The sequence below is a fragment of the Trichosurus vulpecula genome, chromosome 6 (assembly GCF_011100635.1).
Source record: "Trichosurus vulpecula isolate mTriVul1 chromosome 6, mTriVul1.pri, whole genome shotgun sequence".
Lineage (NCBI taxonomy): Eukaryota > Metazoa > Chordata > Mammalia > Diprotodontia > Phalangeridae > Trichosurus > Trichosurus vulpecula.
In genome coordinates, this window is record NC_050578.1 from 220609003 (window position 1) to 220635347 (window position 26345).

The 26345-nt window shown below is 39.1% G+C and overlaps 1 protein-coding gene across 2 annotated transcripts in view; it reads right to left on the minus strand.

The window, feature by feature from the left end:
* GTF2H1 (general transcription factor IIH subunit 1) overlaps positions 1 to 26345 on the minus strand; it is a 28000-nt gene continuing 1655 nt past the window's right edge. Inside the window, exons 2-16 of one of the 2 annotated variants that reach the window (XR_005010639.1) lie at positions 19981 to 20149; positions 16176 to 16368; positions 15143 to 15308; positions 14037 to 14130; positions 12005 to 12154; positions 11592 to 11671; positions 8576 to 8706; positions 8377 to 8464; positions 7619 to 7707; positions 7104 to 7221; positions 6093 to 6183; positions 5561 to 5676; positions 2326 to 2418; positions 938 to 1219; positions 1 to 644 (exon numbers count right to left, since the gene is read on the minus strand). Coding sequence is in view for 1 of the 2 variants with exons in the window: in XM_036762727.1 (XP_036618622.1) it covers positions 1133 to 1219; positions 2326 to 2418; positions 5561 to 5676; positions 6093 to 6183; positions 7104 to 7221; positions 7619 to 7707; positions 8377 to 8464; positions 8576 to 8706; positions 11592 to 11671; positions 12005 to 12154; positions 14037 to 14130; positions 15143 to 15308; positions 16176 to 16368; positions 19981 to 20134 (1650 nt within the window). In the remaining variant the exon portion in view is untranslated. Of the gene's footprint in view, positions 1220 to 2325; positions 2419 to 5560; positions 5677 to 6092; positions 6184 to 7103; positions 7222 to 7618; positions 7708 to 8376; positions 8465 to 8575; positions 8707 to 11591; positions 11672 to 12004; positions 12155 to 14036; positions 14131 to 15142; positions 15309 to 16175; positions 16369 to 19980; positions 20150 to 26345 lie in introns of both variants that reach the window. The other variant, XM_036762727.1, reaches the window with a different exon arrangement.

Consider the following 26345-nt stretch of genomic DNA (forward strand, 5'->3'; position numbering starts at 1 on the left):
TATCAGTTAAACAGTATGTATAAAACGGGTTTACTTTTTTTGTATAATTTTTAATACAAGACAGCTAAGTCTTAGATAAACAGTGAGTTGATCCTATTAGGAACAAAATATGGCACAGATTCCAGATACAATATCATATCTAACTTTTTTTTTTTGCATTCACACGCTTTCCACTCTATGCAATGATTATCGATTCGCCAAAAATAGTTTAACAGTCAGGTAGAGACTGGAGAAAAACAGACTTGAGAAATACTTTTTATTTCTCTTAAAAGAGGTGAAAATAAGTAAATGATTCTTATAGTTCTCTTCACTTGTAAGATCTTTAAACTCTTAAAAAGGCAGTTTCCTTTCAAAGCACATGCCATCTTAAAAAAATCTTAGCAGTGCATATGTGCACTCAAACAAAAACATGCAGTTCCATTGTCTCTTGAAAAAATTTTGCATAAAAAATTCAAGACTTTCTGCAAAACTGTTCCCCTTGTGTCATTCCAGGACCCCAAACCACAAATAAGCGCTCAGTGCAATTCTATTGCTTCTCATTTCCGTAGGAAACACAGAGCAGAAGATGCCTCTGACCACAACTGTCTCCTGATGGTTAGAGCGACAGCTTCTCTCTGCTTTATTTAAAATACTCCTTTTTCAACCTGTTTCAGTAAAGTACAAACAGAATCCAGTAAAACGTGAGGATCCAGTGGAGGAAAAAAAAAAACAACATTTAATTTCTACCCTGTGCCATATACTTTAAAAAAAAAAAAGGTTAGACAAAAAAAATTTTCAGATTTTATCAATTCACCCTTTTTAAAGTTACTTTTTATTTCTGAAAGCAGCTCTTAATGCAAATCAAAAGCAGTTCCTGAGTAACTGCAGTAAACAGTGTCTTTTTAAAATATATATATTTTTTTGCAATTCAGCTTGTTTTGGTTCTGCCTTAATTTACCTCCCAGTTTTCAAGTTTAACCACAGCTCCTTTCACTCCAGAATGTGCAAGTTCAATAGCGTCAGCTCCCAAGTCCAGTGGCTGCAGACGTCCCTGCAGCGTCGTCTGGGGGATGCGAGAGCTGCTCAGGGTGTGTTCCCACAACTGCTGCAGAGAGCATCCCAGGGACCAAAGCCTCCAACGCCCAGGGCTCCTTCACGTCTTCTTCAGCAGGCGCCGGGACTGCCATGTGTGAAGTTTATTGTAGGCTGTCTGCAGCATCTCTTCTATGTGACTTACCAACTGAAAAACAGCCAAAGACTTTAACAACAGCAGGGAAGACTGCAATGTTTCTGCTGACATACCATGACTCAAACTCATCATTACCCTTTACTGGTGGATGACACAATGTACAGCCAAATGGTCAACTGTGAACAGAATAAAGCCACATACAAGCACAAGGGATCAGCACAGCCAAGGAAGATGATGGGTTTGATGCAGCAGAGTGGGTGCCCTAGTGCCTAGGTGGGGGTGATTCTAGAATTACAGAAGAGAACTGTGGGTTGGGACCTTGGAGTTCACAGCTGCTTTCACAGAAGAAGTGCTGTGGCTGCTCTCTGATGGATATATCTCTGAATTACTTGACCCACACCTATTGAAATTCTTGAAAATCAGTATCTTTAGAAACTCATTGATGTTGAGGGGCTTCTCAAGGTGTGATTTAGTTACATTGGGGAAGTCATAGGGTACTATGGTCCTGAGAGTTAGGCACAAACTATGTGTGTGTGTACGTGCGTGATGAGACTGTGGGGAAGAGGTGACTTCCATTATGTTGGTAACTGGCTCCACACCAAATGCATGCAAAGGGACAGAACTGACAAGAGAAACCACTTAGATGTTTGGCTTGTGATGCCTACCACTCAGTGACAGGATTTATTTCAGTCAAATCTGGAAGCCAATGGTTTTCCACTTCTAAAATTGCTGCTCTTAAGAAAAGTTAACAAGTGGCTCTCCTATATCATATATATTTAAAGGGTCAGAAACTTTTCTGATTAAGAAGCAGCATATTTATGGAGGTTCAAAGAGATACAAGATAACACTTATCAGATTAAAATAAATGAAAATGATTCCTTTTTTGATGAAAAAATTTTGCTATTTGCTGTTAGCATAAGAAACCATCTGTCTGTAGAGAGATGTGTTATCTTCTGAAGTCTCACTTGTGAGGACCTCTATTTACCCAGTCTTTACCACCTATACTCTTTAACCCATTATGTTTACATGTAGAATGGTAAAGCATCTTGGCTAACTGAAAAAGAAACCAGAATGTCTACTCATTAATACAAAATCAAATACAATCTAAGTATTTTACCGCATATAGAAAATGACTCTAAAATCAGCTGTTTTCTTACATTTGTGCTTAAATACTGTCTCCGAATTTTTTCTTGGAATGGGCAGAGCTTAGTAGCTTGGAATCGTTCCAAATTACTCTTCATCCTCACTACCTGAAAAAAATGAGTAAATACACAGTGAGAGTCAGTGCTGCACAGAGTTGGCCTTTTAATCAGAAAAGACCCGGTTCAAGCCTTACCTCAGACACTTCCTAGTTATGTGACTGTAACAACATGCTCCTCCCCACAACTGAAATGACCTTCTATTGACTCTATTTTGCCTTTATGTGTACATGTTGTTTCCCCAATAGAATGTAATATCCTTGCAGGCAGTGGCTGTTTCCTTTCTGACTTGTTTTCCCACCACAATGTCTGGCACAGAGTAGGTACCTAATGGTAAAATGTTCACTGAATAAATGAAGAACTTTTTTTTTAACAAAAAATATAGTCCATGACTACGGCAAATTATTTAGCTTTTCAGTGCCCCAGACACTCTAAGAGTGTGAGCTACAGATGATGCAGTTTTCATACTGGGAATTTTCTATGTTGATAAAATGTCTGGGTCAAAACTATCCCCTAACCAAATACCAAAAACCAAACCAAAACAAAAAACACAAACCACTACAAAATATTCTAGTTTTGTCCCATGCTGAATTTTCTTTAATTGGGAAATTCTTTGGCTTGCCTTCAGAGATTTGACTCCACATACTGTTTTCCATCTTAAAGGTCAATTCAAATACTACCTTCACTCCAAGAAGCCTTCTCTAGTCTCCAAATTGGTAATGACTCCCCCAACCTAGGTTCTCAAAAAGTATTATTATTAATAATAGCTCACTTTTTTATGTAGCACTGCTAACTTTGTATCAGGTACTGAGCTAAGGACTTAATAATGATTATCTCATTCAATCCTCAAAACAACCCTAGTGGATAGGTGCTATTATCTTTATTTTACAGATGAGGAAACAATACAGGTCAAGGGACTTATCCAAGGTAGCAGCTAGAAAGTGAGGTTAGATTTGAACTCAGGTCTTCTTGACTCCAAGTCCATATTCTATCTATTGTGCTACTTGTATTACAGTATTATTTGTATACTGTTTAATGCACTTTTGATGTACTACTAAATATTAAGATTTTCTCTTTTGGTTGTTTCGGAATCTATGTTGGAAGGGACATTACATGCTATCTTATTCACTTTACATCTGAAATGGAATTTTATCCACAACACTTGTAATAAATGGTCTTTCAACTTTTGCTCAAAAAAAAGTTTTCTTTGGGCAGTGGGTCCCGAATTCCTACATTTCTGTGCCTGTTCCCAAGCACCGTCTTCTTTAAACTGCTATTCATTTTCCTGCTCTGCCTGTGGCTGAGCCCTCCTGGGGGACTGTACTGTCAGCTCTGGAATTCCTGCCCTAGTCTTAGGCTATCCAGATCATTTATACTATGGATCACCACATCTGCCCCTAACAGGGCCTTCAGTTTCTTGAAGGACTCCAGAGGTCCCAGCACTATGCTTCTCCAGGTTCCTTCTGACATTGGTGTTTATAACTGCAAGAGTTCCCAGGAATAGACAAAAGGTTGCCTGGATTGCCAGGTTTCAAGAGACTTTCAGGTGAAGCTTGGACACAGGCTCTAAGAACCTACCAACTCCTCCAAAAGAAGAGACTCCCACTATTGTTTTGTACCTCTTCCTCCTTCTTTTCTGTCACATTTTTTCATCTTCCAATCTCCTGACACAGATGAAACCTCTTTTCTTAGACTCCTCCTTGAAATACTTTCCCCATTTTTTTCAAGAAACCTTTCATTTTCCTGCTAAGTTGAATTCCTCTAGCCTATCATCCTATTAACCTATGTCCTATCCCATCATCCTATCTAGGAAGGATAGCAGCCTGGATTTTGTGCAAATTTTTGTTACTCATTAGTGATACAAACATACCTAGATTGCATTCTATGCTGCTCACCTCTTCATAAACCCCAGGCTTTTCTTTCGTATTTGGTAGATCCTGGCTAACTGCTGGTAAATCACGTATCCCACTCAGTTCAGCTGTTTTTGGATAACTGATTTTCCTGTCTCCAGTCCCCTGTGCACACAGCTGCCAAGAGCTGATTGATACTCCTAAAGCACAGGGCTGGGGGAGTTCTTCCACTTAGGAAGGTACCATTGGTTCTTTCTGCCCTCAGGTCACAACAAACCCATTTTGCACTAAAGCCCTTCACAATCTGGTTCCAGCTTATGACTTTCTCAGGTTTTACTGCACATTATGCTCCTTTGAACACTGAGCTACAAACCAGACTCACTGGTTGCTGTACCTGATATTCTACCTGCCAATGCCTGGGGCAAGCTCCCTCCACTCCCACCCTGTAGAATTACTAGCTTTGTCCAAGGTTTTGTTTAGATGCCACCTCTTTCCTCCAGGCCACCCCCTAACCCTTCCTCCAGGCACTAGGGCCTTCCCATTTCTTTCACATTTACTTACAGAATATGGCATCAATTTTGTCTCTGTATCCCCAGTGCCTATCAATCACAATGCCTTCTCCTAGCAGGCACTGAATAGATGCTTATACAACAAAGGAATAATGCCCCTTTCAAGCCAGCCTCTTCCCTCTGAGTAGCAACGAGCAGATTCCCACCTGGTTTGAATGCCAACAGAAGCTGACAGCACCTGTCTTTTGAGCAAAGGTCTCACAAAGAACTACGATAACCTGCAAGGCTTTACCTAACTAATGCTCTCTTCCTAACTGCTGGATCCTCTCCTCTTGTTGAAACCTCATGCTTTCTCTCCCCTTCTGCTACTATAAGCAAGCTCCACAAGAGATGGGGCTAGGAGTCTTCTATGCTTTGTATCCACCCAGCAACTGGGACCCATTAACAGATGCTAAATAAATGCTTCTTAAATCGAACTGAAGCAACTGACCGTTAGGGGGAGCTGCTTCCCAGTGCCTCTCTTCTCCAAAGCGGACTGAAGGTGACATTTGGTGAATTCAGTCACTGAGTCTTTAATACCAAGTTACCCTATTGTTCTAATTGACTGATGTTTGTACTTACTGGTATCCCTCAGGATTTAAATGATTGCACTGATGGGATTTTGGGCCCTTGATCAACATACCTTACATAGAAAAGGGGCTCAGAAGCAGCAAACTTGAATTAAGGTAAAAGTTCAAATTTATCCCATTGAGAATATATTTCTGATCCAGAATCACCACTTCCTGAGCCATGCACATCAGCAATCAAAGCTGACTAGAATTCCTTTGTCCTTACCTTTTCTTCTAGGAATGGTGTGTTAACTGGAAAACAGGACCAGAAATGCCTCAGCAGCTCCCCCACGGCCACATACAAGTGTTTGAGTTCTGACTGAATGTCATTTGGCACCATCTCTGCATGAAAAAGGAAAGGCCTTTGGAAATCCAAGTCCTGTCTGGTCCATATACAGAATCCATAAGATTGACCACTTTGTACTCTTAACACAATGTGGAATCATTCCCCTGAGATCTTAAAAGACCTTCAAAGCTTAAAATTCTCTCTGGGAGATCAGATAATTATTTTGTACATTTAGTTATAAATGAATAAATATAAGACTTCGTGTTAACCTGACTTGTTTCCTTCCATCTTAATAAGCTTACAATTGGACCAGGTTAAAAAAAAATCAATGTTACTAGTTACATTATGACAGTTTACGAATATAAAGCTTGCATATGAACGAACAAAGCCTTATTAGTGTTTATAAAGTATGTTTTATCTCCCTATACTCTTTTTACCCAAGGGACACCAGTTGAACCTGTGACACACATACGGTTTATGGCTTGCTGTGGTCCTCCCTGCATAAGTGCTCCTCCAGGGGATAGGGCTGTGATGGTACTACTTGCAGCACCACTTGAAAGAACCTGGAGAATAAGAAACAAAATTTCTTTAGAATTTTTAGTTACTTCAGATTTAATAAAATGTAAAAATAAAAGTAAAAAATTTCAATTCAGAAGAACAGGAGTGAGCAGCCAAGATTTCCTCATCCACTTCAAAGCTCAATAACAGTTTCACATTCTACTCTTTCAAAGAGGCACCATGTTTCTCTTTCCACTGTTCAAGGATGGACATTAATTCCTTCCTTAAGACCAGATGGAGAATGCCAGAAATAGGGTAGTCACTAAGGTCTTAAAGAGACCTAAGAGAACATTGCTACTTAAATGAGGCCTTTCTTATGGATTAAGTGAAATTATTTTGCCCAATTACTTCACACATTGCTTTTGGTAAAGTAGAATGAGCAACAGTGAGTGAAAGAGACTGGGCAAGCAAACAGGCTGTAATAATCTGTTCTGTTCATGGCAGCTAAAAAGGCAATTGATTCAACAGAAATTCAATCATTTAATTAAAATTTCAAAGCATGGCAAATGAAGACAACTAATTAAAAGAAAAATCTTGAAAATATATGTTCTCCACTGTGTCAGGTAACTACATTCAGAGCATAACTACCTCTCTTGGAAATTTCCAGTCTAATTTTTCCACTAAGATTACATGTATATATGTATGTATATAACATGAGTAGCTACAATACTGCTTTTCTTCACTTAATATCTATTATCAACCAATTCCTACATCTGTTAAAAAAAAAAAGTTTGGAGTAGGTGACCTCTAATGTCCCTTCCAGTTTTCATATTCTAGGATCCTGTGATTCTCCTAAAACGAAGGGTAGGAAATGATGAATTTAGCAGAAATCACTATTTTAAGCTCCTTCAAAATCTATCCCAAGATGGATGGTTAAGTACAGATAGGAAAAAAATGTAAAGAGTTACCACCTGAAGTTACTTACCTGAGTTAGTTTAGGTGTATAAGTTTCCATCTCTTGCTTAATACTCTGAAAAGAATTGATAATATCCTGACTTGTTGCATATTGGAGGGACTGAATTGGAGTTGGGCCATGATAATACCTGAAGATTGAAGATGGAGGAAAAAGTTATTATAGGTCACTTTGAAATGTTTTGCCTTTTGATCACCTCAGAAGTCACCATCTGATTTTCCTGATGTTGCAGAAATATGAGGCATTTCCGTAAATTATTTCATTCTCCACAGTATATTCAAGAAGGTGACAAATTTATGGAGAACTCATTCACTGGACCTTCAGGTCACGAGATGTATATTGTGAGTCCTGAACTGTAATCATTTCAGTTAAGATGTAAATCTTGCGAGGGAATCTTTGCTAAGAACAGATATTCCATTTGAGTCGCGGTGACTGGCCAAAGTACAGAAGCCGTTGCAGAAAGGACTGGGGCAGAATCACTGCGCAAAGCCTGCTTATAAAACAGCCGCACCTGAGGATGAACTCACCTGTCTGACTTCTTCAGGCTTAGTGCAATTGTTTTTATGCTATTATTTTTCCCCAAGTCTTCATATTCAATGGATTCCTGTAACTTTACCTGCAATTATTTATAAACACACGAGATTACTTGCCAAAAGATACTTAAGATAACTGAAGTAAATAAGAGAAACCAAGTCTCATGCCACCTTTCTCTTCATTTGTCTTTCAATATACCCAATAAAAAGCACCACCTGAAGTATTAGGATTCATGATAACACATTATGTAGCAATAAACAGATTTCAGAAAAGACTTAAATAAGAGACATTTCGAAAGCACTTTTTCCTTGCTCTGCATTGTTCAGTTATCACCTTCCTCTCCTGCTCACTACAATGACTCGCTAACATTTTTAGGACCAAATGTGACTTCCCAGAAAAGGGGGACTGATAAAATACTTATCTACCTGCAGGCCGGCCCCACTAGTTTGCCCAAATTCATTTCTGTCTGGGTATTGTGAAAAAAAAAAATTATAATTCTGCCTATAGTTACCAAAGATCAAAGATGCTTATTAGCCAATCATTGTTTTCTGTCTTTATGTTTCCTACAGGATCTGTGACCCTGTACAGATGATAACCTTCGCTGGTTTTTAGTTTCTTCTTCAATAAAATACAGTTGTGGGACTAGTCCCTTTCAACTCCAAATTCTGAGTATCAAGGAGGGAGGGAGAGTGTACAGAATAAAAGCAAAGGAAGACTGAATCTGTCACCAAGTAACCGTCCTATCCCTTACCCTTTTGACTGGTGGCTGAAAGAAGTCTGAATCCCGAGAGTTCCCATCTGTGCTGCTGTTTTCATTATTGTGATCGTTTTGTGCTTCACTTAAAGTGGAAAAAAAGAGATATATTTTTAAAAACGCACAGGGTGAGAGAAAACATGGACATACCTTCAAGATTCCAAATGCTACTCTTCTGTAAACATTAAAACTTAACTGTTTCCTGAGACCCGCTGCCAGGACCATAGCACTGTGATGGTTAAATCTCTTGATGATTGCGGCATTGCTATTTTCTTTTATGGATTTTGAAGAGCTGGAAGTAGATGGCACAGGGGAAACCCCATAGCCCTGTAAAGAACAATGTGAAGTTATAGTATAAAATATATGAAAAATAGGACTTTTCCTCCAGGCTCCCAAATAAGGCTCCTTCTGATCAACTATTACAGCTAATCTTTGGGAGAATACACACTCGTATGAAAGAACACTGTTGAATTAACCCTCCCCACCCCCGCCAACCACTAAATTTTAGGTATAAAACTGTTAAGCATATTACCTATGAAGACTTGCACTTAAGGAATGGAATAAAAAACATTAAGTAAATTCATACAAGTAGGACCAGAAAAAGAGGTGGGCTGGAAACAGGGAGAGTGAGGGATAAGAGACCAAGTGCTATGCTGTTACCCATGAAATATTTAAAAACAAAACAAAACCCAACAATGGAAACACTGCCTGCCCCACCCCCCAACCCCAAACCAAGAACTGGGGGAAAGGCCCTTCATGAATTTTTTGAGGATCAGGGTCCCTCTTAATGTCTAAAAATTTATAGATCACCCTTCCTCTAATGGTGATAGCTGTATTATCAGTATGTATTAACTGAAAAGATTATTGAATACTGACTCGTGCATAATGACAAAGTTGTTAATTCAGGAGAGAAGTAGTATGGCTTAATGGATAGAAAGCTGGCCTAGGAGTCAGAAAAACCTGGATTCATTCATACAAAGAATGGCCCAGGCCATTCTCTAGGACTAAGAGTGGAAGAGCAGCAACACATGGATTCTTTAATTTCTTTAAATTTTCTATATTAAATGGAATCATAGGTCTGGTCCCTTTTACTGCCCCTCCTCCAGCCCTTAGGAGAGAAATTAGTAGCTATGTTTCTACACCACACATACCTTGTAATAACTTCCCAGGCCTCTAGGAAAATCTGTCGACTCCCTCCCCCGGACTGTCACTGCTTTAGTGCTGAGTGAATGTTCTGTCTAGGACTTGTTTTCACACTACCACAGATCCATTGAGATATTAAAATATCTAAGTCGTGATGTATGTAGTGCATATTTTTAAATATCAAGGAATTGAGATAGAATTTCTATTTTAAAGTTAGGCATCAACAAAAATCTAAATTAAATTTAAATTTAACAAATTTAAATTCATCAGAATTATTCACTGTTAGCAAAACAGACATTTTTCCAATTTATTTCTACCCCTTAAGAATAATGCAAAATCTAATTTGTAACATTGGACATTAGATACTAGGTGAAAAATATTTCCCCACATATACTATCACATCAGAGTTCATACTCTTCCTAGTCTCATGCCACAAGTGGAACAAGCTAATCACAAGTGTAGAGAAATTTGCTTTATTATAAGACCTGCAGAATTAGAGGGATGACCTAAATGTACTATAGAACACCATTTTACCCTTTCCAGGAAACAGGAGTTTCAAATTGTAAGAGAACAAATTGATGGAAATTAATTAGGACACTGCTGATCATACCTCACACGAACCATAACAAAGTATACAACAAGAGGGTCACTGTAGACAATTCTTGTTAGTAGAAGTAACTCTTATGAAACAATAAGGCCTATCCACTTTCATGATTCCTTACAGCTTGGTGATGATTTCTGTTTATTATCTGGGAACTAGTCTGAGTACATCTGGAGGGGCCCACCACCAGAAAGTTGGTCACCAGGTCAGGAACTCTATTTGATCTTTTTGGCCACAGCAATTCATGTAGATTGCTACTGAGTGATGGAGGGAATATTCCCACATTGATAAAGTTATATATTATTTGAATTAAAGGTATTTCTCAGTGTCTTCCTTGTTTTATGTTCTCCCTCAATTCCACCCCTCCTCCCTCCATAAGCCAGAAGTGATCCTTCCCCTTCCATGGACCACCATGGCACTCTGTACCATTCATGTGCTTGTACACTCAATATTTCTTTCTGAGCATGTCATATTACTGGCTAGAAACTATGCCATTTACCATTCCATCTTCTTTACAGTGAAACACAGCTCACTATAAAACAGGGCATTCAGGAAATGTTTGTTTGACGGAATTGGGAATTATGCAGTAGAAAGCACATGCCATTTTGTCACTGGATCTGGTGATACCCAAGATTACGGATTCTTAACCTTTTTTGTTTATTTTTAACATTCTTCACCCCCCTCCCCCATTTTTAGGTCCAAATTCTCTGTCAACCCACTGAGAAGGCAAGCAATGTATTAATTACATGTGTGAAATCATGCAAAACATATTTTTGTATTAGCCATGTTGCAAAAAACCAAAAAAGTACGAAAAATAAAGTGAAAAAATTATACTTCAGTTTGCACTCAGTTCATCAGTTCTCTCTCTGGAGGTAGACAGTATTTTTTTATCACAAGTCCTTTGGAACTGTCTTGGCTCGCTATATTGATCAGAACCACTAAGTCTTTTGCAGCTGATAATTACAGTATTGCTATTACTATGTACAATGTCCTGGTTCTCCTCATTCCATTTTGCTTCAATTCATATAAGTCTTACCAGGTTTTTCTGATCCCCCTCCAACATTTCTTATAGCACAACAACATTCCATCACAATCATATAGCACAACTTGTTCAACTGATACGCATCCCCTCAAATTCCAATTCTTTGCCAGCATGCACAATTTCATAGCCCTTTGGGCATAGTTCCAAACTGTTTGGCAGAATTATTTTTGTGTGTGTGTGTTATGGACCATTTGGTTAGTGTGATGATGCCTAATATTACTGTGGTTGCTCATATTCATAACTGAAAGAAATGCTAAATTTCAGTTAGCAGTTAGTAGAAATTAAAGATTTAATTCCATTCAAGTTTAGGCCCCCTGATATCGATTTATGGGCCCCACGGTTAAGAATGCCTGCCTTAGACTGCTTCAAAACCATATATTTGGGATTCTGTTCTTTCCTAATAAAAGCCTTCCATTTTTTCCTTACCTCATCTAATGATTTATCCTCCAGTGCTGTCAAATCTAGTAGAGGGTTTTTCACTCCTAGTGATACCATTGTTTTTAAGCCTAGAAAATCAAATAAAACTCAAAGTTGCGTCAATTCACATCATTTTAGGAATTAACAACCCTTGATCTAAATCAGAATGCTTAATTCTTCTCCACAACTCGACTAGTGTATAAATTAATTCAATGCGAAGTTATACATGGTAGTTATATGAGATTCCATGCCATCTTGGGGAATGAGGGGAGAGGGAGGGGAGAAAATCTGGAACTCAAAATTATGTAGAACCGTGTGTTGTAAACTAAAGATAAAAAAAATATAAATAAATAATAAAAAAAGAATTATAACAGTAAAAAAAAAAAATCAGAATTCTGACAGAAATAACACAGATCACTCACCCTTTTCATCCATTTTGGCACATTCTGCAAAGAGATCTTTTGACCCTGTGTTAAGCCGATCCCTATGAAAATAATGGGATTGAAAAAATCGTGTCCAGAACTCTTTTTCTGTCATGTTATGTGGAACGTTTTCTGCATATTTCATTTTTACTGTGGGGAAACACAATACAGATAAAGCTGTTTAATGAAAAAAGCTATAGAGAATCTAGACACTACTTAAAAGCAAAGCAAATTAAAACAAATTTCTATTATATGCTCTCAAAAGAAACTCAAAACAAGGCCATGGGTAATTAGCCTAAAGAATAACAGATTTAAATTGCATATGAAAGTTCTTAAAATATAGAAGGGCCACAACATGAAGAGGGACTAGACTTATTTCATGTGGTTCCAAAGGGAGAATTAGGACTAATGCATTAGAGTCACAGGGAGACAGACCACAACTCTATAAAGAGAGCTTTCTAATAATAATTGTCCAAAAATGGAATGAGATTCCTTATGAGGTGAATTCCTCATCACTGGAGGAGTTTAAGTAAAGAATGTATGATCAGTGATCTTAGACAATGTATAGGGAAATTGTGCATAAGGTAATTTAATTCAACAAATATACATTAGGTACCAATATATGCCGTGCTATGGTATACCAAGTGCTGATGAAACAAGAACAAAAACATAATAGTTTTTACCCTCAGGGAGCTAAAGAGGTGTGTGTGTGCGCGCGCGCACGCGCACTAAAGAGGGGTATGTGCGTGTCAACCTAGACACAGATTAATAAATATAAATGACTGCAAGTAATTTTTTGGGGAGAGAAGAAGAATCACTAAGAACTAGGGGAATCAGAAAGAAGTCTTGAAGGGAGTTGGAAGTTCTAGGAGGCTGAGGAACAGAAGGAAAGCATTCCAGGTACAGGAGACAGCCTATATATGGAAATGGGATAGGCATATCCTATACAGCAAACAGTTAGGTGAGTTTGACTATAGTAAAGATTGGATGAAAAAGGATAATGTTCAATGTTTGAAAAGGCAGGTTGTCAAAGGCTTGCGCCACAGGAATATCAGTCTGAGAGGTGAGGAGGAAGGGAGATCCATCAGGAGACCACTGTGACAGTCCTGCTGAGAGGTCAGGAGGTGGGTAAATTTGGGTGGCTGTAGAGCTTGTGGAGAGAAAGGAACATGAATGAGAGATTTTGTGGAGGCAGAACTGACCAGACTTGGCAACTGCTAACTGGCCACTGTTGGTGGGGAGAGTGTAAACAATGCTTCTTAGAGTCTGGAGCCCTGGTGGCTTGGATGACTGTAGTGACCCAGACAGAAATAGGAAGTGGAGGGGTGGGTTTGGGGAAAGATGATGAGCTGTTTGGACATGCTGAGTTTTAATGGGATACCCACGTGGATAAGTCTAGGAGGCAGATGAGACACAAGCGTGGCATGCAGGAGATCAAGGCTGGGACATGGATTCAGGTGTCATGTGATTAGACAGGACAGTTGAACTCACGGGATTTGAAGTCACCAAGAAAGGAAATTAATAGAGGAAGAAGATTCTGGATAGATCCTGGTACAGCCCCACAGAGGTGGCAAGACATGGATTGTGATCCCCATAAAGGAAACTAAGTACAACTAGTAAGGCAGGTAGGTAGTACCTTAAAGTCCCTAAAATCTTATCTATCTCTGAGACTGTAAATGAGATTAATTACATAGAATCTAGGCACAAGTAGCAGATGATAAATTAGTATAATATTAATGTGAATATATAATTCTAAATGAAACAAAATGCTTTGGATTTGTATTATGTGGTTCACTCTATGAATCAAAAAATAAAAACGATGGTCTTAATCTTTCTGAGAAACCTAATCTGATCAAATTAAGTTTAGCTATGAGAAGACAAACTCTGAAAAGAAAGAAAAGAAAGGCTTTTCAACCAATGAAGTAACAGCAAAAATCGGGAGCTGTCTTTCAAAAATGCATTGCATGACGCATGACACTGTCTCTCTCTCCCTCTCTCTCTTTCTCTCTCTGACGGAATAGTGACTTCTTACCTGCTGGGTAGGTCCTAAATATGGACTCGATGATATCAGAAGTTAAATTGTATCTTAGCCCATTACAGCCATCTGTTTGGGGGCGGACATCAGCCTAAGAGAAAGAATACAAACAGAAGTCAATTGGAATGACACAAGAAGGATAACACTAGAGGGCTAACCATAGACTGGGTGCAGGGAACAGAACTTTAGCCTCTCTCAACCATTTGGGTTGCCATCTATCTCCTTCCTGGCCATTTTCTCTGTCACTAAGTCAGGGCCCCAAAGCTCTGGTTTCATATGCCCAATAACCCATCTCTGAAAAATTTTATTTCTAGGAAATTTCACAATGTAGCAAAATGGCCAAGTTCAAGGGTGGCAAAGGGCTGACAAATGCTGAGTATTTATCTTGTCCTGGGAACCTCATCTACTTCCAAAATGATATAAAGAGTTACTGCTTAACTCTATGGCAGAAGGAACTCTCAGATAAACGATTTCCCTCTACCAATGAGAACCAGCTACCTACAGTCTAAAACAGCTGCCTGGGCACTGAGAGACCAAGTGTCTCTCAGGATCATGAAACCAGTATGTGCCAGGAATGAGCCTTGAACCCAGGCAGGTCTCGAAGATTCTGAGGTTAGCCATCGACTACACTACACTCTTCTCAATTTTGTAATGCATTTTCACTTAGATAATTACAAAAATGCATCAGAAGGCAGAACTTTAAGAATAGGTAAGGCCATAAGTTAAAACAAAGGGGAAACAAGGACTAATTAGTAGGACAATATTGAACATAGGCTGCTCTGCTTAAAGCTCAGATAGCCTTAGAGCCAGAATAATCAACAATCCGAGCACTATCTATTTACGCAGACTTGGTCTAAAGGACAAGAAAGCACAAACGGCACAGAGGTCAAAATAGACACATTTACTATGTGATGTCATTTTAACAGATTGAGAACATAGATAAAGAATTTTAAATTCAATATAATATTTTTACTCTTGCCAGAAAACACCAAAGTTCTGGTGGAAGATCTGGCATATACATTATAAACTTCTATCTACTACCAGGCATATAATTTTCAATTTTTCTTTCTTTAGAAGTCTGAGGATAAAAGCAGGTCACATACCAGAAATGCTGCAGAAATGCCCACATCCTGCTTGTGATTGGATGCCGCAGGGCTATCCATGGTATTCATGCTTAAACGATTGGCCCAGAATTCCTCAGCACTGATCACCTGACTCACAACCAGGTCTTTATAAAGCTGAAACAAAACAGGATCTTCTTGCAGCATTCTGGTGATAGAACGTATTAAATAAAAATTGAACTTTCTAGAATAATGTATCAATCAGCTTCAAGTTTCAAAGACTAGCAGTATCGAAACACATAATCCTGAATTGATATCAAAGGTCAACACTATGGATCCTTTCTTTAATAGTCAAAGTAGAAAGCATTTTAGAGGGGAGTGTATTTGGGCTGGAGGTGGGTATGGTAATTATGGAGCAGTACTGCCTTGGATGGTGGTGATGGTGAATTTTCAGCACACAATTTATTCCAATGACTGTTTTGCCCAGGAAAATTTTGACCACTGATGAAACACTGAGTAGACATGTATACTGACAGCCTGAAGAATTATAGTAGTTTTTAATTTAAACTCAAATTCTGAGGCAATCTCTCCCAACCCCCACTCTCATTTCTGTGGTTTATATGTCGGGCAAAACACTCTCTGGAAGACTAGACACACTGACATTTTCTCCTGATATCTCAACTGGGCACTCATCCTCTCTTTTTTACTTCAAGACGATTCCTCTTCAGTTCCTTAAATAGTCTGGTATGCCTCAATGAAAAGACTATGATTCTAGGAATCAGGAGATAAGAATTCCAATTTCAGCCCTGTTAGTGACAGGTTGTGGAACTTCAGCAAACTACTTAACTTCTCTTAATATCACTTCCATCATTTGTAAAATAGGAATAATAATCCCTACCTTGTGGCTATTGTTAGGATTAAATGGGAACACACATGAAAGTAATTTGAAAAATTGGAAGCCTTTTAGTGAGGCATCATTGCTACTGTGGGCAATCTCAAATGCAGCCCAAGTGGGAATAATAAGGCAGAGCTGAAGAGACTGAAGGCCATGCCCTTGCTTCTCCCTGCCCTTCACCTGTTTTTCTCTTCCAGTTCTTTATTGGCTTTCCTCTTGAATTTAGGTAGCAACTGCTGAAGAAGGTCTTTCACAGCATCTCGCTCCTTTACAGCTGTGCTTTCATTGGAAAAATGGAAGTTGGTTGTGTCTCCTGCATGTAGGACCAGCTGAAGCTGGATTTTAGCTTTTCCTTCTGGACTGATTTTCTGGCCTAAAAACAAACATGAGGCTAATTAGCATGTGTTCATTAAGCGGCTATGCTGCAGGACCTCAGACAATAGACTGTACCTGTTTCTCCCCAAGTTTGGGGTCAAGCCACCCTGCTCCCTATGGTGACAAGGAGTATGACAAGATGGTCTTTAGAGATACTTTTAAACCAGGTTCACAAGCTTGTGACAGCATCTGAGCAGCCACTGCTTTGACACGTGGATATATACAGAATCCCAAGCTTCTTCCTGTTTCTGAGAGACAACAGCTCCCTCTGAAAACTTCTCATCTATCTGTCTGTAATCAAGGCTACAATGAAGCCTAGATCAGAAAGACTGTGATGAGCAGAGTATTTTCTTTGAAATAATTCATTAACAAAGCCAACCCCACCATAATTTATGTAAGTTTAGATTTTTTGATGTTAACAGAGCAACAGTAGCCTTGACGAATGGGTCTCATGGCAACTTCCCCATATAACCTTCTGCTTCTCTTCTTTAGAATGAAACCAGAACTGGAAGGCATTTTTCCTAATTTAAATGATTTTATTTTTCATTGTAATACAATGATGGCATTTTCATATATACAAGCTCCGCTTATTTTTAGCACTGGCTGTCTCCTCTGCCTGGAACACACTCCCTCTCCACCTAGGCTTCTCAGAATCTAGTTTCCTTTAAAACCGAACTCAAGTCAAATGGGGGAATAATGATACTTATAAAGTGCTCTGCAAACCTTAAAGCATTATAACAATGTTGGATACTCTGATTAAGTGCCACCTTATACATGAGGATTCTCTAGGTCTCCCCAGATGCTAGGATCCTTATCCATGCAGATCGTCTTTATTTTGCTTGGACTCATGTGTGTAAGTGCTGTTATGCTCCTTGTTATGCTTCATTTTTGTCTTTGTACTTCAGTGCACAGCAGGCACTTAATAAATGTGCTCATTATGTGACTGATACTCTGTAGAAAAGCAGACTTAAGATAAGAGTAGGTTCTCTATCACCAACAGTACAATTGATGCCAAGCATGTGGACTTTCTAAAACTATAAAGCTATGTCTTCTTGCTGCAGAAATGCTAATAAAACAAGAAGCTCCAAAACTTTATTTGTAAATTGTAACAATTTCCCAAGGAAATGGTGGCTAGCTTCCCAGACCAGCCTATAAAAGCCCCTTTAATCCACAGTGTGGCCCAAGCATAGTGCTATTATGAGTTCTACAGAAACTATTTATAAAACTGTTTCTCTGTGAAAATACACTCCAGGCAGCCTCAGTGGAGATAAGGGGCAGGGCTCCCGGATAATCCTAACAACCAATGATTCTGACTCCATTTAGGCTGGCCAGGGCCCTTCTCCCTCTCCCTGGCCTAGCTTTCCAGACTCCATGGGAGTGGGGTGGGGTTGAGGGATGAGAAGCCAGCTGAAACAGCAACGTGGTTGTCCCCACCACTTGGATGAGCTAGGCCCCTTTGGAAGCTGCCCAACCCTGAAGACTGCTCTTTACAATTTACCATTACCTATGCTCTTTCTCTCCTTACTCCTGTATTCACCAATCACAATCATGTAGGACCAAACTGTCACCTCACATTCTTTTCCTTCCTTCCGAGTCCTATTCAAGCTGTGGCTCTCTCTCAGTCACTGCCTACACTTTCTCCTGTGCTCACTGTAATCTCCACTTCACAGCAAAAAAAACACCTTTAGTCCTGGACCTTTTGGCTCTCACTGAGACCTGTCTCTCCCCAGCTTCCATGGCATTCTCCGCCACTCTAGTTAGCATTGCCTGGAGCTTCCTAATCTCTGCCCCCTCCCCATCCCTTTCACACAGCTGGAGGAAGTCATCCTCATGCTGTCTGGATACATTACTCATTTTATCCAACCTCAATGGGGTACTCACTGCATGAAGGCCATCTTTTTATTCCTTCCTGATTGCCTCACTCATTCAGCACAGAAGGGACTTCACCAGCCTTTCACGTAGTAACCTGCTTCTTGCTGTATTGAGCCACATTCCTTGAAAAGTTGTCTACACTGACTCCTCAATCTTTGAGTGACTTCATCATTCAAATTAAACTGTTCTCTCCAATGTTACCAACAATTCCTTAATTGCTAGATCTGATGTTTTTTTTCCCTCAAGACCTGCTCCTCAATCTAGCTGTGGCATTTGATGCTGTTCTCTCTCTCTCAATGGGTTGTTTTAACGCCCCCTTGTCTTGATTCTTCTCTTATGTGACAACTCCTTGGTCTCCTCTGCTGGCTCTTCAACCATCCCAGCCTCCCAACTGTAGGTATCTCCCAAGGCTCTGTCTTAGGCCTTCCTTTCTTCTCCCTCTGCTCTCTCTTGGCAACTTCATCAGCTTCAGGGGGTTATCACAACTATGTAGATGGCTCAAATATCCAGTCCAAACCTTTCCCCTAAGTTTTAATGACATATCACCAGTTGCCCACTGGACGTTTCACTTCTCTTTCCAGTGCTTGGCACACAGTAAGTCAACAAACATGTATTAAGTGTGTACCATGTGCCAGGCACTGTGCCTAGCTTTAAATGTTCAAAAGTTGTGGGGGAGTTTGCTCTATTTGGAATTGTATTCCTTGACTCCTGAAGTGTAATGGGATTTTACCTGTAACAATTGTTTTTACACTTTCCCAAGTATTCCCCATATCCTACTATTCTGATGTATGAACTCATTAATACAGTATCACGGTATACATGTCACAGAAAAATGAAGGTGAGTACAATTACTTCCTGTGAACCAGAACAACTCTAAGTTACAATCTTGTTAAGGGGTTACTTGTCCATTCAGTTGTGGGTTTCCCACAAGTTGAGACAAGTGGAGGGTTATTTTCTGAGTAAAGGTTCAAATTCCAGTTAGAACCAAAGTGGAAGAATGATATGGTAAATGCTATTAAAAACAAAGTGTAATGAATTTCCTGTCATACCATAAAGTTCTATATTTACCCTGATTTTTAAGTGTTCAAAGCTAAACTTGCAAACTTGGGGTAGCAAAAAGATTTTTAAAAACAGCTTTATAACTAAATAAAACATAAAAATATCTTATGCCTTAAATAACAAACAACCCCCACTCCCCTCCAACTCAAAACTCATGCAAAGTATATAATGATTCCCTAGAGCTGATGGCCAATTACCAGGATAGATCACATAGACCTATAGATAGATAACAGAGAGAGAGAGAGAGACAGAGAGAGAGAGAGAAGACCAGTGATTTGATTGCTACAAGGAAGCCTTAGATGAGTAAAGGCCACCTACCAATTTGCCTTGGCATTTTTTCTACAACTAAGCAGACTTGCCTAAGTGACTTGCCTAGAGTCACAGAGCTAGTATATTAAGAGCTTCGTGTTGAACCCACATCTTCCTGGCTCCGAGGCTGGCTCTGTCCACTCCTCTGTGATGCCTCTCAAATACATCATAGTTATTTGAAATGTGCTTGCAAATATAACATACAACCTTTAGAACTTGTGTGCTATGGCAGTCGGGTTATGGATCTCTTCTCAGAATGTTTTTAAACTCATAAAATAAAATACGGAAGACTACAAAGAAGACAAATTTTATTGAAATACAATTATCAAAATGTTAAAAATCAAATTTCTGCTTTAGATGAATGACTTACATTTAATGTCCGCGTACATATGGCTGATTGTAAACCTGTCTTTGCCTTCAGGTGCCCAAGCTATCCTTTCTGCCATGAGGTACAAGGCCCCATCCTGCTTCTTCTGACGCACCTTCTTTACAATCAGTAAAACTTCTTCTGATGAAGTTGCCATGCTGGCTGGAAGGTGCTATTGGAGAAAAATGAAGGCATGGTCACCCTTTAAGTATGATGTTAACAAGGCACAAAAATGTTGCTCATATAAGGAGCAACAATTAAGACAACAGTATTCAAGCATTTTAAGTAAAACTTGTGTATTTTTGATTTCTGTAAGAGTTTTTAATTTTAAAAGCAAACATCTAGTCTCTTCACCTTGTAGGTATTAACTAACACAGCATTACTCATACATTGTAACTCTTAGGCTATAATTTAAATAGCTCAATCATAAGATTGAGTGCAAGTATCAGTGACAGTTATTAATTCAACTCCATATAAAACCCATTCTTATCTTTAAGATTATAAATTCAAACAACTGTAAAAGTAGTGCAGCCCACTGAGCTATGCTTTTTTATCTATATTATTTCTATAGAGATACTTTCACATTTCCGTATATCCTCTACAAGCCACTATTTATGGCACCTGAGTTTTACACAGTCACTCCCTAAACACTGGGCATTTTCCTTTTTATTATTAGGTATAACATTGCTACAGACACTCTTGTATAGCTTTAAAAAATATTTTAAATTATTTCCTATAATGCCTATAAAAAGCACTAGCTAGTTTAAAAGTTTGCTACAGTGCTAGAAGGGAAGATCATTTAGTCCAACTCTCCATTTTACTGATAAGGAAAATGTATTCAGAAAAATTAAAGAACTTGCCCAATGTCAGTTTGTTAGTGGCACAAGTGAGACCATGATTCAGGCTCCCCAAATTCAGTACTCAAGTCCATTTTCCCCCTACTGTTTGAATCCCATATTGTTTATATAGAGTTCCATCCTATGTCTCCAAACAAAACTACGTCTGATACAAGGCTTCAAACTTTCAGCCTCAGGGACTATCTACTTTATGCTTCATTTACATTTTCCCTACCTTTTAATGATCAAATCTCCATAGTTACACTGTATTTGTTGATTTCATTTAAAATTTCTTATCAAGTTTGTATATTTTCAGTATATTTCTCTTCCTCAGTAAGAGACTGCCTAGTTAAATGGGAAGCCAGCACCCCAGAAGCAGCAGTTGTAGCATTTACAAGGTACATTTGTATCTTGGGGGTGGTGGGATAGGTGTCTTTTTATATCCTAGCACCTGGTACAGTTTTCTGAACACAGTAGGAACTTAATGTTCGATAAACTAAATTCAACTGCATCAATCCTCACAAACTAATTATCTAATTGCTTCACTAGGTAGTACTACTTTCCCATCAACTCTTCAAGGCTGGAGTGACTTTTTTTGAAAGTGCAATTCTAGACGGCTTCTAGATGTTTCAGTAGAATGTTTCTGGAATTCTGGCTCATCAGTTATTTTTAATGGTTTTTTTCCCCCCTTCTCTCCCCATGCTTGGCTCTATTACTGCAACATACTAGATTCTCAGCTGCCAAAATCAGGATTCTGTCACTGAAGCCCTTTCAGAACACTATCTGGAGACAGGCTTTCCTTTAGGGATTATCTGTAGTCTACTTTTTTCTATTCCCACCTGCAAACTAAGCCTATAAAAACTCCAGAATTCCAGGAATATCCTAAGTTTCATTGTATATAGTATAACCTGTAACATGTGGGAAAGGAACCTAGGGGATTCAGCTGTCTCATGTTCCTACCAATTAACACAGAACCCTTTGATCACATGAGACTGTTAATAGGCCAAGAGTCATCTCCCCATATGCCATATGCATCTCCCCACCATCCAATCAATGACTAAGTCTTGTAGATTCTACCAAATGGCACCATCACTACTCCGGAGGACTACAGCAACAGCCTCTTAATTTGATTCCTGTTGCCATTTTTCCCTCCCTCAACATTTTTCAGTAGCTGCTAATGGCCTTTATGATAAAATACAAATTTCAGTTTAGTATTTAAAGTCTTTTCAATCTGCCTTCCACCTATCTTTTCTGACTTATTACACATTACTTCTTTTTAAGTCTTCTATGGTCCAGCCAAAATGGTCATGATGTCACTGCTTGGCAGAGATGTTAGAGTGGTTCACCATTTCTTTCTCCAGCTCATTTTACAGATGATGAAATCGAAACAGACAGGGTTAAGGGCCTTCCCCAGGGTCACACAGCTAATAAGTGTCTGAGGCTGGATTTGAACTCAGGGAGAATCCTCCTGACTCCAGGCCTGGCACTCTATGCACTGTACCACACCTAGCTGTCCAACCAATAAATTTTAAAATCTTTTAAATCTGGTCCCACCTACCTTTTCTGACTTAAATTACTTTGTTTCAAGTCCTCTGTAGTCTAGGCAAAATGGCCATGGTGTCACTCTTGAAACTCTACCCCTAGCCCCTCTCCCTTCAGACAGTCTCTCTCTCATAGCTAGAAAATATTTAGAACATTTCCATTTCTTACAATGCCCCTGTTCCCTTTAAGAGTTAGCTTACATCCTACTTCCTAAGAAAAGCTTTTCTTGATGTCTCTGGTCCAGGGTTCTTAATCTGTAGTCTATGGCCATTTTTTCCCTTAAATTTTGCTAACTGTATTTCATTATCATTGGTTTCCTTTGTAATTCTCTGTATTTTATAAATTTAAAAACGTTATTCTGAGAAGGGGTTCACTGACTTCATCAGACTGCCAAAGAGGTCTAACTACATAAACAAGAACACTTGACTGAGTTATTAGTGCTTCCTTCTCAAATTATCTTTAATTTACTGATCTGTTTACTGAATTGGAAGCATCAAAAATGATTAGGAAGCAAAATAATCCAAGTGAGTAGTGATGAGGGCTTGAAATAAGGTATGAACCTAGGTGATTGGAAACATAGTAGTGTCGTTAACTACTGAGGTGGCACAGAGGATAGAGTGCTGGTCCTAGAATCAGGAAGGCCTAAATTCAAATCCAATCTCAGACACTAACTGCGACTCCAGGCAAGTCACTAAACTTCTGTCTGTTCTAGTTTCCTCAAAAGCAATGGCTGTTCCCTTCCTTTCCCCTAAGATATCTTTGCCAAGAAGTGACACCATGGCCATTTTGGCTGGACCACAGAAGACTTAAATGATGAATTTACTTTTGGATATGTTGAGGTAAAGGTAGGATATATCCAGACAGGAGTAGCAAAGGAATGAGATTAACACTGGATATATAACTTTGGGAGTCATTCATTTGCATAGAGGTATGGATGTGGTACCTTCAGGTATGGTCTACATGGAAGGAAAGAGAGGAGGAAGGGCAGATTAGTAAATAGCTAGTGGTCCAGTTTGGCTGTGGAATAGGACTCACATACAGATAGATAGTGAAATAAAAGGCGAAAAGACTGAAACCAGATTAGCAATGCCCTTAAGAAACAGCAGGTTAAGAAGTTTACACTCTTTTATAGGTAATGGTGAGACACTGAAGGCTTTTAAATGTAGAAGAAACACAGTAAGCCCCAAGGGATGATGGCTCAAAGTTAACAGATCCAATGGGGCTATCCCAAAGGAATTGCAGGCATTCCCTAGATTGTTTCTTGGCAGGGTTGCTTAGGTAGCAGTTAGCTCTATGTTCAAGACCCAACCAGGGTCTGAGGCAGACTTTCAAAAGCTAAAAATTATGGTTATCACCAAGGGGGAGAGTTCAGAGAAGAAGGGAACTGAGGACAGTCTTAGGAGACACCCACTTAGGGGGAGGGAGATGGAAGATACAATCCATCAGTCTAGAGCAGAACCAGGACTGGGTAATAATTAAAGAGGTGGCTAGTAGTGTTGAATGCAGTAATAGTAGTGCAGAGGAAGAGATTACAGATGAACGTGAAAGTGGAAGAATTATAAAGTCCTGCAGGATGGAAGGGGAAAGGACTGAGGACACAAATGGAAGGGTTAAACATGAAGAGGAAGGCTGCTTTATCTTCTGAAATGAGAGAAAAGTAGAAGATTAGTGACGATACTGGGTCAATCCCTTAAAGAGGAAAGGTCCAAATGTCTAGTGACTTGATCCTGGGATGAGGAAATGAATGAATGGCTAAGTGTGGTATGAGGAATGGTGCTTAGTCATTATTGGTCCCTGGCCGGAATGGGCCCACTTGCAATCAGAGGTTCAGGATGATAGAGAGAGTAAGTTTGGAATACCCATGGAGAAATGACAGGAAGAGAAAGGTTGAAGGATCTATTTGCCCTATTCAAAGGTCCTTAGAATACAGATTCAAGATGAATCTTTTTTCCATGAATCAATAAATCAGTGACAGCCAAAATATGATTCAGAGGACCAGTCAGAACAAGAAGCAGGGTGAATACCTTCATTTGGTGCCAAAGTACATAGACTGCCAAGGCAGGTTGATCTTTCCGAATGGGAGATTTGGGCAGGGACAGAATGGATTTGACAAAACTTAGCCACTAGGCTAAGGGTGAGAAAACTTACGAAGCAAAAGAAGTTCCTGCTTAGTCCAGGTACTTCTACTCTATATGGCAAGAATAAGGAGGCCTGGGGAGGCAGATTCCCAGAAAGATGCACAAAACTGCTTTGGCTAGATGATTCCACATCTACGGAACTAAAGCTGAACATAAAAGTCTCAAAAATGACCTAAGGAAAATGACACATATGCTTTGAATGATAGAGGACTAGGTTTAATCTCTAAGAATCCTTGTAAATTGTGGACAATTAACCTTTTCATCCTATGATTATACTCCTCTCCCAAACTGTATACTGTGTATTTCCCTGCTGTGCATCCAAGTAAATACCCCTTTAAATGTCAACAGTTGATGTATTACCAAGGAGCAGGGAATCACTGAGATGAAGAAAACCTTTCAACCTTCTCTTTGCAAGGTACCTAGAGTCTGAGAACTCCTAGTAAGAAGCAGCAGCAGAAATATAAAACTGGAAAGGTCACCACAGAGAAGGCTTGCTAATGGAAAGCACAGCTGGGTTGTGAGGTGCACTTCTCAGCACCAAAGCAGAAAAGCTGGTGTTGAAGCTAAAAATCAAATCTTGCTTTGGGATTTTCTTGTTTCTGGATTACTTAGGGCTATGATTTTACTCCTTAGATCTTGTAGTCCATTAGTATTTTCATACATTGAAAGAATAAGAAAAGAATTGTGAACTTCAGATTTTACCCATTTCTAATTTAGAGCATTACTCCTGGTTAATGAACTTAGGACCAACATGTGGAAATAAAAACAAGTAAAGTCATCAAAGTCAATAGTCTATTACATGTAAAGACTATGTATCTTAGAATCATGATTTCTGGCCTTCTGAGTGGCAGACATTATGGTATAATTGCCAAAAGTTAACGGAACCAAAAGACCCAAGCCAAATTGTTTCCTGGCAATATTACTTGGGTAGCACTTTACTCGATGTTCAAGACCCTACACCTTCAGAGAGTATAAGGCTGACTTCCAAAACCTCAACTGAAAATTCCACATATGTTGATATAAACAAAGCATAGGTTCTAAAATATGACTTTATGTAACAAAAGGATTTATTATAGGACTCAGCCTCTTCCACTATAACTACCAATATCTGATTTACACCTAAGCATTAGGAACACCTCCGTTATATAAAATAAGGCATGTCTCTACCCATTTTAGCTATGCCTTCCTTATGCGTCGGCAAGAAAGTGTTACCAGAGACATGGTTCTACTTATGAAGATTTAGTATGGGAAGGATACTAAATTGTCAATATGAAATCTTTGGATTTTATATCTGTAAATTTCTTTTGTTCACATCACTTTCAGTAACAGAAAAGGGAAAACTAGGTACATTTTTTTTTCCCTAAAGGAAAGCTAATTATTGGCAGAGAGGACTATTATTTCTTCCAGTATAAAAGTTCAGAATTTAGAATTCTTTTTCCTGGTAGAAAAAAAATAATGGGAACATCATGAAAAATTAGTAATCTGATTCAACATTCTTTAATGAGACATGAAAGAGAATAAAATGTTAGATACAAATGTAGTAACCAAAACCTCCAGCTGCAACTACACAGAAAAGCAAAAGAATTATGCTAAATGACAAGGATGCTAACTGCAGGCCCAGGCAGTTTTATTCAACCATTTTTGTTCTGCAGCAGAGGGGTTGGGGGAGGAGTGAGTTTGGCAAAGGGGAAGAAAGGGAGGGACACAAACACCAACACACAGTCTGAAGAGGTGCTGGTGCAGAGGCTAGGCAGTTTGCATTACCACCTTAAAAGAGAATAAATGGTGATAATAGCCACTTAGCATGCTTAGGTAGAAAGGGGTTAGAAAGTCAATGCCCAAGTCATACTTG